This window comes from Lagenorhynchus albirostris, chromosome 15 (assembly GCF_949774975.1).
Source record: "Lagenorhynchus albirostris chromosome 15, mLagAlb1.1, whole genome shotgun sequence".
Taxonomy (NCBI): Eukaryota; Metazoa; Chordata; class Mammalia; order Artiodactyla; family Delphinidae; genus Lagenorhynchus; species Lagenorhynchus albirostris.
In genome coordinates this window covers 10,199,272-10,216,419 of record NC_083109.1, presented here as the reverse complement: position 1 = coordinate 10,216,419, position 17,148 = coordinate 10,199,272, and the positions used below count along the sequence as shown (strand labels likewise).

Sequence of the window (17,148 nt, the reverse complement as noted above, 5' to 3'; positions counted from 1 at the left end):
AAAAGAAAAATGGGTGTAGGGTTCGGAGAATACCAAACAGGTCCCTAAACAGACGACAGACCTTGTCCATTTACCCGCATACAGTCACCGCAGAAGTAAGTATACAGTCCCCACCCACCCCTCCCCCCACCCCCCAAAGAGGCAAAACAGTTGTCTTCTCCATGGTGGTTCAACACCTTCCAACTTGAAATAGGGGACAGTCTTTGGAAACAGTTACTCTAGGTTGTACAAAGGTTTTATGTATATAGTTTGTTGCAAGTAACAAAACTACTTTGCAAGACCCGCTTCTTTCCAAAATTAAAAAAAAAATACTAGTCTATATTTGTTTTAGTATGAATTTTTTTTTGATTTTTTCTTTTTTGTTTGTTTTTGCAAAGCAGCATAGCAACATTGTGATTGTAGGATGTGCCTGAGGTTGTGGTCACAACTGTAAACATTATTTGCACATCAGGAAGAAAACTGGAGGAGATGGGGTCTTTAAGAAAAACAAACAAAAAAGGGACAGTTCTAGAGAGGTCACTGCACTACTCCTTCGACGTGCATTCTCCTGTAGCTTAGCTGACGGCGATCTTGTTTTCCTCCAGGAAGTGAGGGAACTGGTGTTTGGGGACGCTGTCGGCAGCTCCTGGCTTCTCCACCTCGGCACTGATGGCCGACTGGGAGCCATCCATCTTGGAGGTAGCGGTGTTATTCACCACGGAGCTGGCCCCCAGCGACACCGGGAGGGTGGGAATGCCACCACTCTGGATCACAGAGATTTCGTTGGTCTTCATGGCCAGACCACCATTGAGCATGGTGGTGTACTGATTCCACACAACAGGGTCCACGTTCACCGAAGGGGCCAGGATTTCCTTGGGAAATATCTCGGGGACCCTCTTTCCGTCCGTTCCTAATAGAGCCATGGTGTTCTCAATGGCCAGCTTCCTGCCACGGCGTGCCGAGCTATTGTTGGCCCCATGCGTCATATAATGGACCTGTGGGAAGAGGGACAGAAAGGTTTCCACCAAAACAGAGATGGGATTGCATGTGGGCAAACCAAAGTCAAGTCTGCCTATGGGTTTGGTCTATCTAAACTTACATTTAAAAATTAGATTTCATATTAAAAAAATCCAGATATTGGGCTTCCCTGGTGACGCAGTGGTTAAGAATCCGCCTGTCAATGCAGGAGATACGGGTTCCAGTCCTGGTCCGGGAAGATCCCACATGCCGCGGAGCAACTAAGCCCATGCACCACAACTACTGAGCCTGCGCTCTGGAGCCCATGTGCCACAACTACTGAAGCCCATGCACCTAAAGTCTGTGCTCCGCCACAAGAGAAGCCACCGCAATAAGAAGCCTGCCCACCGCAACAAAGAGTAGCCCCTGCTCACCGCAACTAAAGAAAAGCCCTGGTGCAGCGACGAAGACCCAATGCACCCAAAATAAATAAATTTATTTTTTTTAAAAAATACAGATACCTATTCTCTTGGGGGGAGAAAAAATCAGATCATCCGGCAACCATGGATCTACATTCCTGCCTAGAGGCAAGTAAGGGCAACCGAGGTGGGGAATACACACTCCAATTTTCCCCATACCACTGTTCACATGTACAGTTTTGTCAACACCTACTACATAGCAGTGTTGTTTCAAGTGCTAGTGTTACAACTTGTGAACACACAAACTTACACAGTTAACAAATGGTACGGAACTTAACACATACAGACACGGAGTACAAGTAAAACGGGAAAATCTATAAGACCAGTAGGTTACATCAATGTCAATATCCTGGTTATTATTTATTCTATAGTTGTGCAAAATTCTATCACTGGGAGAAACTAGCAAAGCGGGTAAGCATCTCTGTATGACTTCTCCCTCTGCATGAATCGACAATTACTTGAATAAAAATTTGAGTTAAAGGGCTTCCCTGGTGGCGCAGTAGTTGAGAGTCCGCCTGCCGATGCAGGGGACACGGGTTCGTGCTCCCGTCCAGGAAGATCCCACGTGCCGTGGAGCAGCTAGGCCCATGAGCCATGGCCGCTGAGTCTGCACGTCCGGAGCCTGTGCTCCGCAACAGGAGAGGCCACAACAGTGAGAGGCCCGCGTACCGCAAAAAAAAAAAAAAAAAGAAAATTTGAGTTAAAAAAATAATCTTTGAACAAAACAGACCCTGGCCTGATGGAGGTGACATCCTAAATACATAAGTGTGTCAACAAGAGTAATCACTGCTGTAGAGGAAAAATAAGCCTAGTTGGGAAGGTTACACGAGGCCACGGGGAATGAATGTTATTTCATCTATGGTAGCAGACAACGCAAGGACTCTTCTGAAGAGGAAAGAGATCCTACCACTTACTGGCCAGCCTCCTATCTGCAATTATGTTCCCAGTCTGGTTTTTGAGTTTTCAAATCCCTTTCTTTATAAAGAGCTGAAGAACGTGATGGGTCCTGGGTTTCAAGCATTCTCACATCACTTCACTGACATGCTTAGAAGTCAGCAGTTATCGCAGCGCGCTCAGACGTCACTTGCTCTTCATCACTCCAAGAAATTACTAAGATGTTCCTGGCATCACGTGAAACACTCATACAACTCAATTAATCTCCAAGCAACCCTGAGGTCATTACCATGATCCCCATGCCTGAGAAACCGAGGCACAGGAGCCACCTGCCCAAGCAGCTCCAAACCTTCCCCAGGTTGATTCCAAGGCCCCTGAATAAATTTATGCTTTGTATTTCTGGAAGTTGGGGTTACAGATTAAATTACTTCCATGTTCCTCCCCTGACATTTTTGCCACCTAGACTAAAAAATTAAGAGAATATAGTTTTTTTAATAAGTACTTTTAATTTCTAAAATGACATGAGGTCTTCTAGGTCAACTTTAAGATGAAGTTTCAACCTTCATTCTCATTACAAAGAATTCAACTAGTCTACTCACTGGGGAGCTAGTTAGAGAAAAGAGGTCCAGAGGAACATGCCTGGAACAAAGTAGAGGCAGGACCATGAGGGAAACCCAGGTTTCCCATCCTGTGTCCTTACACAGGCCACTTTCGATCCTTACATGGGACAGTCTCCCAGGTGCTATCTTAGGTGGAACCAACTTATCCTAACAATAGACACACGACATTCTTTGGAAGAACCCAGCTGTTCAGTTTCAAAGAAAGGCCAATAAACCTGGAGGCTTTCCTCCTTTAACTCCAGTGGCACTATATCTATGTTTAACTCGTGGTATTTATTTCAACCTAGCAGGCCAGGAAAACACAACCAACGTACAGGGTGGTCATCAAGTCTGAAAGCACAGGCAAATCCGTAAAGGATTTATCGACACTACATTACAAGACAAACATCATCTGTGTTTCCAGACCTGAACGATTTCACGCAGGCACTGACTACAATGAGAATCCCAACTTCAGAGATGCTGTAATGTGAGGAAGTCTGCTTCTTCTTTTTTCTGTTTTTTCCTTTTTGACTGCACTGCGAGGCTTGAACTCACCTTCAAGTTGCCTTTGGTGGTAAAAGCTCGCCCGCAAATGTTACACACGAAAGGCTTCTCCCCGGTGTGAGTCCGCTCGTGAATCTGAAGCGCGCTGGCAGATGAGAAGTTCTTCCCGCACCTCGTGCAGCCGTGCTGCTTGGCCTGTCGTCGGGGCTGGATGGCGAGCAAAGGTGTCACGCCTGGGGACATGGTCGCGGGACCAACGAACGTACCAGGAACTTCGACTTTGACATAGGCTGGCTGGGCTCGGATAAATGTCGGTGGGCCAGTGCTCCGACCTGGCGTGCACAGAAAAAAAAAAACCCAAATTATCATCCTACAGTCATTCATTCTTCAATCCAAAAGGAAAGGAGCTTTGACCACAACTGCCCCACCGTTTGACAGCCTGCGAATAGCGTTCAGGAAATTGACACCTTGCAAGCAGCTTTCCTTTTACTTGTTTATCTGCACGGAGAATGACTCCAGCACTTCAGAGAAGGTTACTATTTTGGCTTTAAAGGTATCACACGGAGAATGACTCCAGCACTTCAGAGAAGGTTACTATTTTGGCTTTAAAGGTATCAGCAACAGTCACAGGCAATGCAATTCCAAGTTCAAATTCCTGCATTCAGTTACCTTTATAAAGTAAGCCCTGACACCATCTTTCTGATTCTACGATGTTGCTATTCCCCCATTTTTGCCATTAATGCCGTCAGTAGGCACCCCATTTATACGGGGTGCTTTTAAAATAGGTTAGATTCTTTTCTCTACCTCAAGAGTTATTAATTTGTGAACTTTACATAAGGGAGTGAGATTTCAGAATCAAGGAACTATGGCTTATCTCACTGGCCAAAAAGCAGTGCCCACTTTCTCAAATACTCTTCTACTGGAGCATTTAGTTAGGATCACCCATGTTGCCCTCACAGGGCTCAAACACAAAAATAAAAACCCACCAAAAGTACGCTGTCCACGCCCAGCTTGCAAGAACCGTCGTAAATAAAAGCATGTCTCTACTACGACAGAGGTAGTTATTATTGCCCTCTATCCAGAAGTACCCACAGAAAGGCTAATCGCCCTACAGGGGAGCTATTTCACATATACCACACTCTCCATTTGTCAAGTTCAACCCAGGTTCCTTTTGGATGACTCTGTGCCCAGAATGGACCTAAGTTAAATCCAAAGCTCTATCACCTTCCGTCTCAGTGCGCCTGTTCTCGGAGCTGTCCACTTTGCCACCGGTATCAGGAGACTTGGACTTGACACTCTCCGCTTGGCTATTGGCTGGGGAGACTGCCTGGAAGGACGTGGTGTCCAGGACATCTGGACTTCGGCTCGGATACTCCTGGTCCCCCATCACCGAGGAGGAAGAGTCGTTGGTCAAGCCATCACTCTCCACGGAACCGTTTTCTCGGCTGCTCTGTCGCTGCAGGACAAGACCAGTGAGACCCGTCTTCCCCGGGGCATCTAGGGAAGCCACCGAGGCCAGCCCTAGAGTAGGTGATGCCGAGTGGATGCTGGGAAGGGGCATGGGGACCTTCGAGGAGCTGCCAGGGGCCTCCTGGGAGCAGACTTCGTCTACATCGATGCTTTCGACATCATCATGACAGACAACGCTTGTACTGCCATTTTCACCGACCATCATCGGCTCGGGACCCGTAAAGTCACAGGGATTCTCCGGCAGAGGCGTGTTGGGAATCTGACCGCCCATGTGCATCCGAATATGCTGCTGCAGCATGACCGCGTTGGTAAACTTCTTCTGGCAGATGGGGCACGAGTGCTGCGTCTTTATGGACGTGTTGGTCCGGTGCACCCCGAGGTGCGTCTTCAGGTTGCCTTTGGTGGAGAAGGCTCGACCACAGATCTTACACTGGAACGGCCTCTCCCCGGTGTGGGTACGGTAATGCATCTTGAGGGAACTTTGGCAGCTTAAGACACGGTGGCATATGAGACATTCATTGGGGTCGGTGGTGGCCTTGTCGATGTTCTCCACCAGCTGCTGCAATTTCAGGGTCTCTGACCCCGGCTCGGGTGTCCCACTCCCTTGGAAGCCGCCAACCCTCGGGGAGTTAAGGTTGGGCCCCACCCCAGGTAGGATGCATCCATCCTCACTTTCTGGAGAAGGCCCGGGCTGCAGGTCGCTGGGCAACGGGCCACCCATGAGGTCCTTGGAGTTAGTCCCCGAAGAGAGGTTCTGAGATAGCCCTACATTGGGGGTCCCCGTCGCAAGGACGGGTTTGTTGTCTAAGGAGAGCCCGGATTCATCTACGGGGACAGGGCCAGAGAGCGCGTAGGGAAGGCCACTGCCTGCCGCCATCTTGTCGTGGAACTCAGCAAACAGCTGCGGGTTTGCCTTCACCTGGGGATGCCGATGAAAGTGCACCTTGAGGTTGCCCTTGGTGGTGAAGCGGTGACCGCAGACAGAGCACACGAAGGGTCTCTCTCCAGTGTGGGAGCGGAGGTGGATCTGCAAGGAGCTATCAGTCCCAAAAACCTTGCTACAGTACTTACACTTGTGCTTGTAGAGGACCTCGTCCTTGGGTTTGACATCTACCGGGGAGACACTCGGTGGCTTCCCTTTCCCTTTCTTGGACGGGTCTAACGCCACCGCGGAGAAGGGGCTCTGGAAGAGCACAGAGCCTGGGGCCTGAGGTAGCAACGCCCCCGGGAGACGCGACAGGACGTTGGGGAGCACCCGGGTCCCGTCTGGCTTCAGGGCGAAGGGCGTCAGCCCTGGGGACACGGAGCTGGCAGCAGAAGGGATGCTGGTGTGAGGTAGCTTGGCTGGCTTCAAGGTGTCCAGGGGCAAAGCCGGGCTCCCCGCCTTCTGGCTGAGCAGAGCCACAGCCGCCGAAACCTGCTGGGACACGTGGCCGCCCAGCGTCTTCAGGGAGTCAGCTCCGGCCACGCCGCTGGAGTGGAGGGCGTGGGAGGCCCACAGGTTCACCTGCACGCGGATCTGCTCCGTGAGCTGGATTTGCTGGAGCTGCTGCTGCTGCAGACATAGGATCTGCTCGAGGACCCAGGGGATGCTGCTGGCGCCGGGCAGCGGGGCTGGGGGCGCGTCTGCGCCCCGCTGGTTCACGGCCACCTTGGTGCCCCGTAGCGCTTGAAGCGTGACGTTGGTGTTGGCCACTTTGCCTTTGGGTAAATAGCTTATGTCCTGGGGTGTGGGTGGCAGGGCGGCCTCCGTCTTTAAGTACACGATGGACTCTGCCCCCGGCTTCTCCCTCGTGTCCCCTGAGCTGCCACCGTCCTCTCTGTGACCGTCCTTCCTGCTTGGGCTGCGTGGCTGGTGGCTCAGCACAGCCCCGGAGAAGTCTTCTGAAGGCACCGGCCCCTCGCTGTCGTTCATGATGAGGACAGGTGGATTTTTAGTGCAATTCTTCTTATGGTCTAAGAACTCCGAGAAACTGAAGAACTCGGCACAGCATTTCTCACAGATGTGAGTCTCCTCCCGCCGAGGCCTCTTTATCCCTGCTCCGTCCGCGTTCACGTCATCGCCACTCCCTGGGGGGTTCATTGGAGTACCTGTGACAAGAGAGAAAAAGCTAAGAACTCTACCCAAGAAAGGATGTGGGGCGATTTCTTGGGAAAAACCACAGCTCACAGTCCAGAGGTCTTTGTGATCTGTGTCCCAACACGCACAAAACTGTGTAAGGGAACAAGGCATCCAAAGAGTCTCAAATGAACCAATCACTTAGGTAGTGGGGGTCAAATCATATCACCCCAAAATGTCCAATCCTAACCCCTGCACCTGTGCCAGCGACCTTCTTTGGGGCGGGGGGGGAAATCTTTGCAGTTGTAATTAGGGTGGGTCCCAAGCCCAGTATCTGGTGACCTTAAGGAGAAAAGAAAGGGACATGAGACAGAATAAGGCCATGTGAAGCCAAGGCAGGAGTTACGTGGCTTTTATAAGCCAAGGACGACTGGAAGCCAACAAAAGGTAGGGAGGAGGCCTGGTACAGACTCACCCTCAGAGGCTCCAAAAGGAACCCTGCAACTCCTAAATGTCAGCTGTCCACCCTCCAGACCTGTGGGAATAAATCTGTCTTAAACCATCTAGTCTGTGCCAACGTATTAAGGCAGCCCTGGGAAACGCATACAATTCATTAAAATAATCCCCTTCGAGCTCTGGCCCTCACCCAGCTGAGAGCTGGCTTGAAAGGCAAATGGATCTCATGCCACCATAAAATGATGTTGGAAACCTGCTCAATTCATGGCCGCTCATCTCCATCCTGGGCCCATCGAAAGTGAAATTGCAGTAAGTCACTCATTCAGACAATGTGGTAAGTGTACCTTCCCACCAGGGACAATGAAAGTTTAAAGTGCTAAAAATTAATAAGAAAAAACACACTGAAAAAAAAGGAAAGATTACATGTTCAAGAAAAAAAACTTCACTGACCTTCCTGATTATGAAAAACCTACAGAAATGCCTTAACAGGCCATTAAAGGATTAATAAGCCATTAAACAAAGAAAGAAGCCCAAGAAAGGAAGGAAGGGATGGGAATGATGGATTTTATTCCTCACCTTCCGTTTGCAACTTCTACTCTGTTACACAAAAGTCAACCAACCATCCTATTCTGGGTAGTTCTATTCCTGAAAATGAGTGGTCCCTGGACTTCTTTTGCAGTTGGGTCCTATTTCCTTCACAGTGACTGCTAGTCTGCACGTCACAATGCCTGTCGGGGGACTGTGCTTTTTAGCCAGATGCCCGAGTCCTGGTGGGTGGAGAACCTCTAAGCTACTTTATTTTTCTCATTTCCTGCCTCACCTATTATATGTACACCTTACCACTGAGAAGTCATATAGGCACACCTCAGACCCAGCAACTCCAGGTGCGCAGATCCAAACCACAGACATTTGCACACATATACAAAGATCCATGGAGAGGACTTCCCTGGTGGCGCAGTGGTTAAGAATCCACCTGCCAGCACAGGGGACACGGGCCGGGAAGATCCCACATGCCGCAGAGCAACGAAGCCCGTGCGCCACAACTACTGAAGGCTGCGCTCCACAACAAGAGAAGCCACCACAACAAGTAGCCCCCGCTCGCTGCAACTACAGAAAGCCTGCGTGTGGCAACAAAGACCCAACACAGCCAAATATAAATAAATAAATAAACTTATTTTTTAAAAAAAATCCATGGAGGAAGAGGGATATTTTTCACAGAAATGTTTAGAGCCACAAAAGAGGGGAAAAAAAAAAAGGTAAATTTTGGTTTACCCACAGTACAAAAACGATGCAGAATTTCCGTACGTCCTGACATGGAGACAGAAGTTAGGTGGAAGTAGGTTACAGAATAGTTTGTAAGGTGTGACCATCTTTGTTTAAAACAAATCCTATTTGAAATGTACAAATGTATGGGGGTAAGGCCAGGCAGTATCCACTTATCTTTTAAATAAAATGATCACTTTGTAAAGCCAACTAACCCATTCTGCCTCAATTCCTTGGGTGATTACATTTCCCAACAGCATGGGTTTTTGACTGAGGAGTCAGTCAACAATTTGGGGAGGGGCTGATCTTGCAACAAAGTGTATTTCTCTCGAGAAAGATCTGTACTTTCCATCAGATTTTCAAACACTGGTTCTTTTACATTTCCATAGCACGGCCTTAATAAATTGACTTAATTTTTCCTAATTTCAGACTAAATAATCATCAGAAGTTCTGCAAGGTGTATGCGGGTCGGGGGTAAGCCAAGAGAAAGCAAACAGGTCAGGATCAATCCCTGGAAAACAGGCTTGATGTGGTGGGCTTGCCCCTCAGGATTTCTATTAAACGTGTAAAATCATGACAACCACGTAAGTTAGATGCCTGTGTTAAGTGATGTGATTAATTTAACAAATGTTTGTCGAGTGCTGACTGTGACCCTGGCACCATCCTATGACCTGAAAGTGCAGATACTGTACGTATTCAGTTAACATCAGTTTCTCCACCTTTTCTATTTCCGCGGCTTATCTGGTTACCTGGGCAACTAGGGCTGCTGAACACAATAAGCCTTGTGCCAGTCATTTAAAGCCTCACTCATTTAACAAGACTTCTCGCCTCCTACTGAGTACAAGGCAGGGGCTAAGGGGGTGATAAAAAGATGAGCAGCCTAAGAGCCTCCTGTAGTCCAGACTAGAACCTCCAGCTGCCCTGGGCTCCACACTATACCCATCCAACCCTATTTAACATCAGCCCCATTTACAGATAAGAAAAACAGACTTGGATGTAATGTGACTTATACCCAAGGCAACACAATGAAAAATCTAGTCATAGGTAACTTTTGAGCACTTACTATGTACCAGGTGTAATTTACATGTTATTAACAACTCTTGAGGTAGAGACTATTATATTTAACAGAGGGGGAAACTGAGGCACAGAGGACATTAACTTCCCCAAGGTAGGGCATGTGGTAAACTGCGGAGCCAACATTAAAACCAAGGCACGCAGGACCCAGACCGTCCCTTTGAACTCTTCCTTGATACCCTTCCTCCTAAGCATATGTTTCTGCTGTTGAGACTGGTAACTACCTTTCCTCTCACAGAAACCCCAGGAGGAACAGGAAAGCTTGAGGGGTCAGGTTTGGAGGTGTGGGGAGGTTAACTTAGGACACGATACACCCCTGCTACTTCCATGTGGAGTGTAGCAGGTAGGTACCTCCTTCCTTCCGACTCCACAACTGCTCCAAAGCAATAAAATTTCCAAGAATCAAGTTAAATATATTCATCAATTCCCAGAATCCTTAAGATAGTATCTATTGGTACACTTTCCCAAGACTTCTAACGTGGTGTTTGCTGGGGTGTGTTGTTAAACGGGCACAATCTTTCTGGAAGTGCAATTTTGGCAATTATGTGTCAAGAACTTTAGAAGTAGAACTTAAAGAGTTTCTCTTGGGAGGGAAATACACCAGTAGGCTGGTGCCTATAAATACATACAACTTCTTCAGAGCACAGTCCACCAACATCATCATTTGAGTGCAATTCTCCTTCCACCCAGCAATTCCCTTGTTAGGAGTTTACTTTCTGTGATACCAGGATACAGGTTTCATAGTAACAAACAGCCTAAACAAAAAAGGACGCACTCTGGTCCGTCAGTACGGTTCTGATTGAATAAATCAGGGTACACGAAAGGGATGACTACTTTGTAGCCTTCTAAAATAAAGTAGATCTTTATTATATATGCTTGATCTGTAAGACAACCACCCAAGACTGATTTCAAGAGGGAAAAAAGTGTAGAGAACAGGATGTATAGATAATGTGCTCCCCCCTCTTTGTGTCTAGGGATAAAGATATAAGTATGTACATGGGAAACTTTTGAAATAATAGATGCTGTGGCTGGTCCCTGCCTCTTGGAGCACAGGCCTGGGGTGGAAGAGAAACTTTAAAATGTATACACTTTTGGGACTTGCCTGGCGGTGCAGTGGTTAAGACTTCACACTTCCAATGCAGGGGACGCAGGTTCGATCCCTGGTCAGGGAGGCACATGCCATGCAGTGTGACCACAGAAAAAAAATAAATCAATGTATACACTTCTGCACTTTGGCTTCTTTTTAATTAGCATGTTACACCCCTTTTCTCAGCCATTCTACTTCTGGAAATCTCTAACAAAGCTCATGTACAAATGCTTGTTAAGCGCCAAAGCAAAACTACTACCATCCTCCACAAACTGCAACAAAGCACTCACTTCAGACTCCTATACCTTAACTCACTTATCTTCGTAGCCACGTAAGCAAGCATCTTTGTTCCCAATTCGCAAACATGGAAACTAAGGCTCAGAAATAACTGCCTCAAGGTGCCGTGCTGGTAAAACACAAGGGCAGGGATTATAGCCTTAAATACTATTGAAGAGGAGAACTGAAGCTAGTGGCCTGATTTATAATTGTTTCTTCTAGAGCAGTTTCTTGAACTTTTTTTCATTTTACCCCTCTAGGAAGGCTTTTAAAGCTTTTTTTTCCTAATCACCCCCCCCCCCGCCAAATTTTAATACCACCAATATATTATATTATCTGTTTATGCACTATGGCCTTTGGAAGGCCACAAACCACTGTAACATCAATAAACATTTTTGCCCCACCCAAAAAAAAAACCAATTTTCACCCCCTTGGGGACAATATTCCCGTACTGACAATGCAGGTTTTAAAGGAGATAACTCTTTAAACTGGGGCTGATGAAATTAGACAGGGAAAAAAAGATGGCAACCTTATTTTCACTCAGCTGAATTAAAACTTAACATTTCTTTCAATTATGAGCGTGGGGAACATACCTCAGCGGTATTTGCAGAACCCATGCCTATGTCATCAACAGAAAGCAGGTATTTTCCTATGATGTCAATGCGGTTGCTTTACTGGAAATTCTGGTTACCTGACTGACTGCTAGATCTCCTTTATTGTGTTCACAAAGAAGCACATGTTACTAAGTGTTATCTCAACGCAATTTACTTCCTTGGTATTTCTATGTATCTTATTGTATGCATTTAAATACATTCTGATGAGAAGGGGTGAATGTGGCACAAAAAAGGTTAAGCTCCCTGCCCTAGAAGGATCCAACAGTTCCCAAGAGTGATTTACAACCTGAATACCAGCTTGCCTGCACTGTATACACAGGCTTGCCTCTTCTGTAGCCTCCAAGCAATACCGGCAACATCCCACTTGAGTCTTCAAACAGCAGGAGCTCTGTTTGCTGGTGCAGTAAAAAGTACTTCGACATTCAGACCACCACTGGCAAATACTGAAAGCGTATTTGCCAAAGAGTAAGACGACTCTGTTATGAACAATTGCTGGGTATGCTTAAGTTAACCCTTCCCAAAAGGAAAAAGCAAAGTTCAGAGGGATTACACGGCAACTAGATCTTCCACCCTTCCACCCCACCCCCACTCCGAATTTTAGGAATGTTATCTCTCAGCATCTAGTTATCCAATAAGTTGGAAGAATGCAGTAAACCCAGCAGGGGGCTTAGATTCAATCCCTGCCAAATGGATAGAAAATACTCTTACTATTGTATAGGAAGAAAGCTCATCTGCCAGAGGCCAATCAAATTCTGGAGCCAGTGAAAATGCTTAAGAAACAAAAGTGTGTATCTCGAGAAAAGCATTATGCCTCAAGCTTATCTTCCCCCCCCATTCCTATATTAAAAGAACGACAATGAGCAGATTATCTAGAGTCCATAAACATCTTCTACCCCACCCCCACCGGCAGGATAACTGCTTACCAAAAAACAAAAGGAAATTGAGATGTCCTTAAGTACTGAACCAGTTCAAAGAAACTGGTTTACCAGTTTAATTTTACATCTGAATTCAGCAATCCGGGGAAACACTTAAGGAACAAGCCCTTAACTCAATTTGTAGGTGGCAAATTAGAGCAGCAATTAACTTTCTATTTAATTAAGGTACAAAAAAAATTTGTTCCAAATGGTCTTGGATCAAAATTCAAGTCTGCTGAAAAGGAAGAAGTAAAAGAATCAAAGTTTCTTTGTGCTATAAGGTGTGCGAGCTCTGCTATTTACGCTGTAGAGATACGTCCCATATCGCCTCAACTGGAGCTCATCTTTTAAGCAATTTGTAAACTCCATGAAGGCAGGAGCTTTTGCTGCCTCCTTCCCCAGATCCCCCTAGAACAAAGCCTGACATAGACTTGAAATCTAGAAGAAAAAAAATAGATGGCAACGATCAGAGATGCAGTTCTTACATGAATTTAGAGCTTTTAAAATTTTTAGATGCTTTTTTAAACAATCAAAAGCACAATAGGTTAAGGATGATGAAAAAGGGAATATCTTGAACTCTTCCCATCATTTTTTCCAGGGCAGTAAAGCCCAGAGCACCAAATGCAAACTCTGCTTTATTTTCGACTTGCTTCCCAGGACCTCTTATTCTAAAGCCTGCAGAGGCACATCTCAAAAATTAAAAGGGAGGAGGAGAGATAACACTCAACCAGCTGAACACTCACCATAGCCCCCTCATCTGATAGAAAATCCCATCCCATAACCAACTCTTCTAAAACCACGATAAACACAGCTTCTTGGATTCAGAGCAAGGCTCAAATCAAACAGGACAAGGCAACCCTGGGCAAGCCATTGCAACCAGGAGTTAAAGTTGCCTCTAAAATGAGTAAAAATGAGGATTACAGATAATGTCGTTGAGGTCCCCAGCCTGGTGTCTGGCACACAGTAGGCTACAGATAAAACTGCAGAATTATCTCAACTTGGCAGTTCAGTGCCGTCTTGGCACAATAAAAAATAAAACATTGTTATTTTGAACAAAATTAATTACTGATCACGTTTCCAGCGCACAGTGGGTCTTGTATAGTGGAAACTATCTAAATAAACAGCATGCTTCATCTCCATGGTACACAGGAAGAACCCAAAAGCTCAGAAAGCAAGGTTACACAGCTGAAAGTCATACAACCAGATTGGAATGCACACCTCACTCTAAAATCTTACCAAAACCTAACTTCATTTAAAAAGAGGAAGCATTAACTCTATCCCTCCCTCCCAAGATGGCTCCCCAACTCCCCACCGTGAGGAAGGCTGCAGAGGCTTGAAGGACCAACTAGCATTGACTTGTGCAATTTCTTTTTGACGGAACAAAAGCGGTGTGGGCAAGTTGTAGCCCCTTTCAGAAACTCAGATGGAAACACAGAAAGTCAGCCTGCAACATTAACTAACGCTTCGATCAACAAGATTTCCCTCTTCCTCTATTAAAATATAAGCTCCCAAGTGCCCTATTCTCAGAATCCTTACCGCCAATGTAGGTCATTTCAGTTTAGAAACTGGGGCTAGGCAGTTATTTGAAATTTGGGAATCTTAATCGTTGATGGCTGTAATCCAGTTTAGCACAAAGGGCATTTGAAACTCTTTTTGAGAAAATGCTAATTTTCCTGTATGTAGCCTGAGTCCCCTGACCACCTGCAGATTTTCTGATCTAATTTTTTGCCGTACTTCATTCTCCTCCCTCAAAAAGTACATTCTTTATAAGTGGGTCTCAAATTGGTTTTGCAAAATAAGACCAGTCTAAACTGGATTTTTTAAATGATACATACAGGCCGCTCAAATACAAAATGCATTAGCTAAAATGTACTACTTGGGAAAACTACCTTCTGTCCCATCGTGGCAACTGGGGGACTCTGCGAACACATTCGAGGATCGAAGAATTCTTTCCAAGAATTCCAAAGACTTGGCAAAGAAACCCCGGCACAGCCAGGGATAGCTCAAGCAACCGACTGGAGTCCCTAGCCTAGCCCACCCCAGCGCTCTCCATCCCCCTGCCCCAGCCTGTCCCACCCATCAGGTGTGAGCCGGTACCTGCGAAGGGACCCGCCTCTCAGCAAAGGGCGAGGTTCCAGGCTGGGCCTCCAGGGGGCGCCCGCGCGCAGCTCGGCCGTCCACTCCAACCCAAGCGATCAATAGCAACTCCCCCTCCCAAATCGTGGAGGGAGCGCACAGCCAGGCCCGCGATCCTAACCAGCTCGGGTTAACTGATTGCAAACTTCAGCTAGCGTTAATTTAAGAAGCTCCCCCTAAGGTGCCAAACACCACCAAAAGCCCCACTTCAGCGCGCCCACCCAAAATGAAGCGGGTAGGGGGAAGGGGAGGTCAGAGCAGGACCAGGGGAGGGGTCAGAGCCAGGAGCTCGCCCCTCCTCTCGGGAGGAAGCGGGCGGGCAGAGGGTTAACCCTTTTGTTCCAGGTGGGCCAGGCAACGAAGCCTCTCCATTCTCCCCCGCACTCCCCCTCCCAAGGCACAAAGAGAGTCCACCCTCCTCCGACCTTGGGTGCACGCTGCCCTGACCATCGGACGCCCGAAAACGCACAGCCGCCCCCTCGGTCAAGCAGATCTCTTTAATTTGCCCTGGAAAAATGTTATTTGAGGGGAAATAGGGATTTACATTGTATTATAAATTTAGGAAATTTACCACATTCCCTCCCCGAAATAAAAGGTACGGTAACCAAAACGTAGCAACCGTTTTCCCATCGGAGTTGTAGCTCGGAGTCGGGTTGCCGCGCACACCCCCATCACGGGCTGGGAAATTAGAAAGCAGGCGGCGAGAAGAGAGAAGCCACCAACAAGGCCCAAGAGGACGTTAAAAACGCCCCCTCCCCCCACGCGTACGCGAAAAACTTATCAGGCGACAATTTGGCGGGCCAGGACGGAGGGGAGATAGTGGGAAATCGACTGGCTCCTAAAGCCCCCTGGGTTACATGATTAGGAAGAGAGGAGTTTGCTTGGCCGCTCCCGACCGGGCTGGGGGTCCAGAACTCCTCCAGACCCTCAAGACGCGCAGCGCGGAAGCGTGGGCCGGGTCAGCCCCCGGAGCTCGCCCTGGCCACGACCGCCCAGTCCTGGCCCGACCTCTCCCCTCTGGCCCCCGGGGCGCGCGTTTGGAAAGCCGGGCGCCCTAGAAAAGGCACGCAAAACGCCAGGCTGGTGCACCCCAGCGGGGCTGCTGTGCGCCCACGACCCCCGCCCCTGGGGGCCCACACCCCTCCCGCCGGCCGCGGTTTATTTTTAGGAAGTCGGAAATCAAAGATGGCTGGAGGTCAGGCCCCGAAAGGTTAGGGCGAAGATCGGCAGGCGGCGTAGCCCCGGGAGAAAAGAGGAGAACCAAAAAAGAAATTTTTTTAAAAAAGGAAAATACTGTGCTCTTCTCCTCCACCTCTTCGGGCCCTCCAATCCCCTCCGCAGCGCTGGTGGCCCGCACCCCAGCTCCTGGGGGTGGGGAGAGGTCGCGCCCCCTCCCCCCTCTTGGCCCGGGAGGGGCGCGTGCAACAGATCGTCCTCCCCCGGGAGGTCTTCCTAGGGTGCGCCCCTTCCCCAGCCTCCTACAAAGACCCTAACGGGTGAGGGAAAGAGTGGGGACCCCCGGGGTCTTTCTTTTAAAAAGCAGCGCCAGGGAGGGAGGAGGGGAGCCTAAGTTACAAGTGGGGGGGAGGCTACTAGTGAGGGGAGTGGAACCAATTACGAGAGGGGCAGAGGACAAGGAGAAGGGAACATTTCAGGAACGAGGGACACAGGAGAGGCTGGGGGTCAATTTTACAATAAGAGCGAGACCTGGGGGTGAAACTTACACAAGAGGGGAGAAGCGATAAAAGGGGAGAAGTGTAAAATTAACGAGGGTGGGGGTGGGGAATGAGGCTGCCGCTCTCCTCTGGAACTGAGCCCCCAGATCTCGGTTCCACAGTCTGCGGTGGAAGCCGTTGGCTCCCCAAAGTCCGCGCCTTCGAGGGTCCCGCGAACGTCCCGGAAACTGCCCGCCCGGGGCGTGCGCCCCCTGCCCCACTCACCCGGCTCCCCCGCCGCCGGCGCCGCTGCGGCCGCATCTGCAAACTCCGGGGCCGGCTGCTGCGGCTGCTGCTCGCCCTGGTCCTCCTCCGAGTTGATGTGTTGGGGTTTCGCCTGCTTGCGCCTCGACATGGTGCGAGCATCGGGGCGCCTGGAGAGCCGCGGTTATTTGCCCACTCCGCCACAAATTCCTGGAGTTGGGAAATTTACCCCCCTTCGGCCGGAACGCGCATGTCCCAGTAATTATTATTATCAATAATGCATTGCGATTTATCATGAGCCCTGACAGCTGATTGGCCTGGGTCCAAGACCTCAGAGATCATTTAAATAAGACCTCATTGATCAGGGAGGGGCGAGGCATTCTGGGCTTTGTAGTCCGGCCCTACAAGCGACAAAGGCGTGTTCATCGGGGGAGAGCAACTAATTAGCATCCGGGCTCAGATTGGCTG

The 17,148-nt window shown here is 48.4% G+C and overlaps 1 protein-coding gene across 2 annotated transcripts; it reads right to left on the bottom strand.

Annotated features, from left to right (window-relative positions):
* Positions 1-509: 509 nt before the first annotated feature.
* Positions 510-16,831, bottom strand: SALL4 (spalt like transcription factor 4). 2 transcript variants are annotated; one of them, XM_060123702.1, is made up of 4 exons: positions 16,702-16,831; positions 4,637-6,973; positions 3,464-3,744; positions 510-974 (listed from the first exon to the last, which is right to left on the bottom strand). In XM_060123702.1, the coding sequence occupies exons 1-4, from the start codon at positions 16,829-16,831 to the stop codon at positions 555-557; spliced, it is 3,168 nt and encodes a 1,055-aa protein (XP_059979685.1). In that variant the 3' UTR covers positions 510-554. The 2 variants fall into 2 exon arrangements, with proteins under 2 accessions (XP_059979685.1, XP_059979686.1); XM_060123703.1 differs by having other exon boundaries at positions 5,954-6,973.
* Between the last annotated feature and the right edge of the window lie 317 nt (positions 16,832-17,148).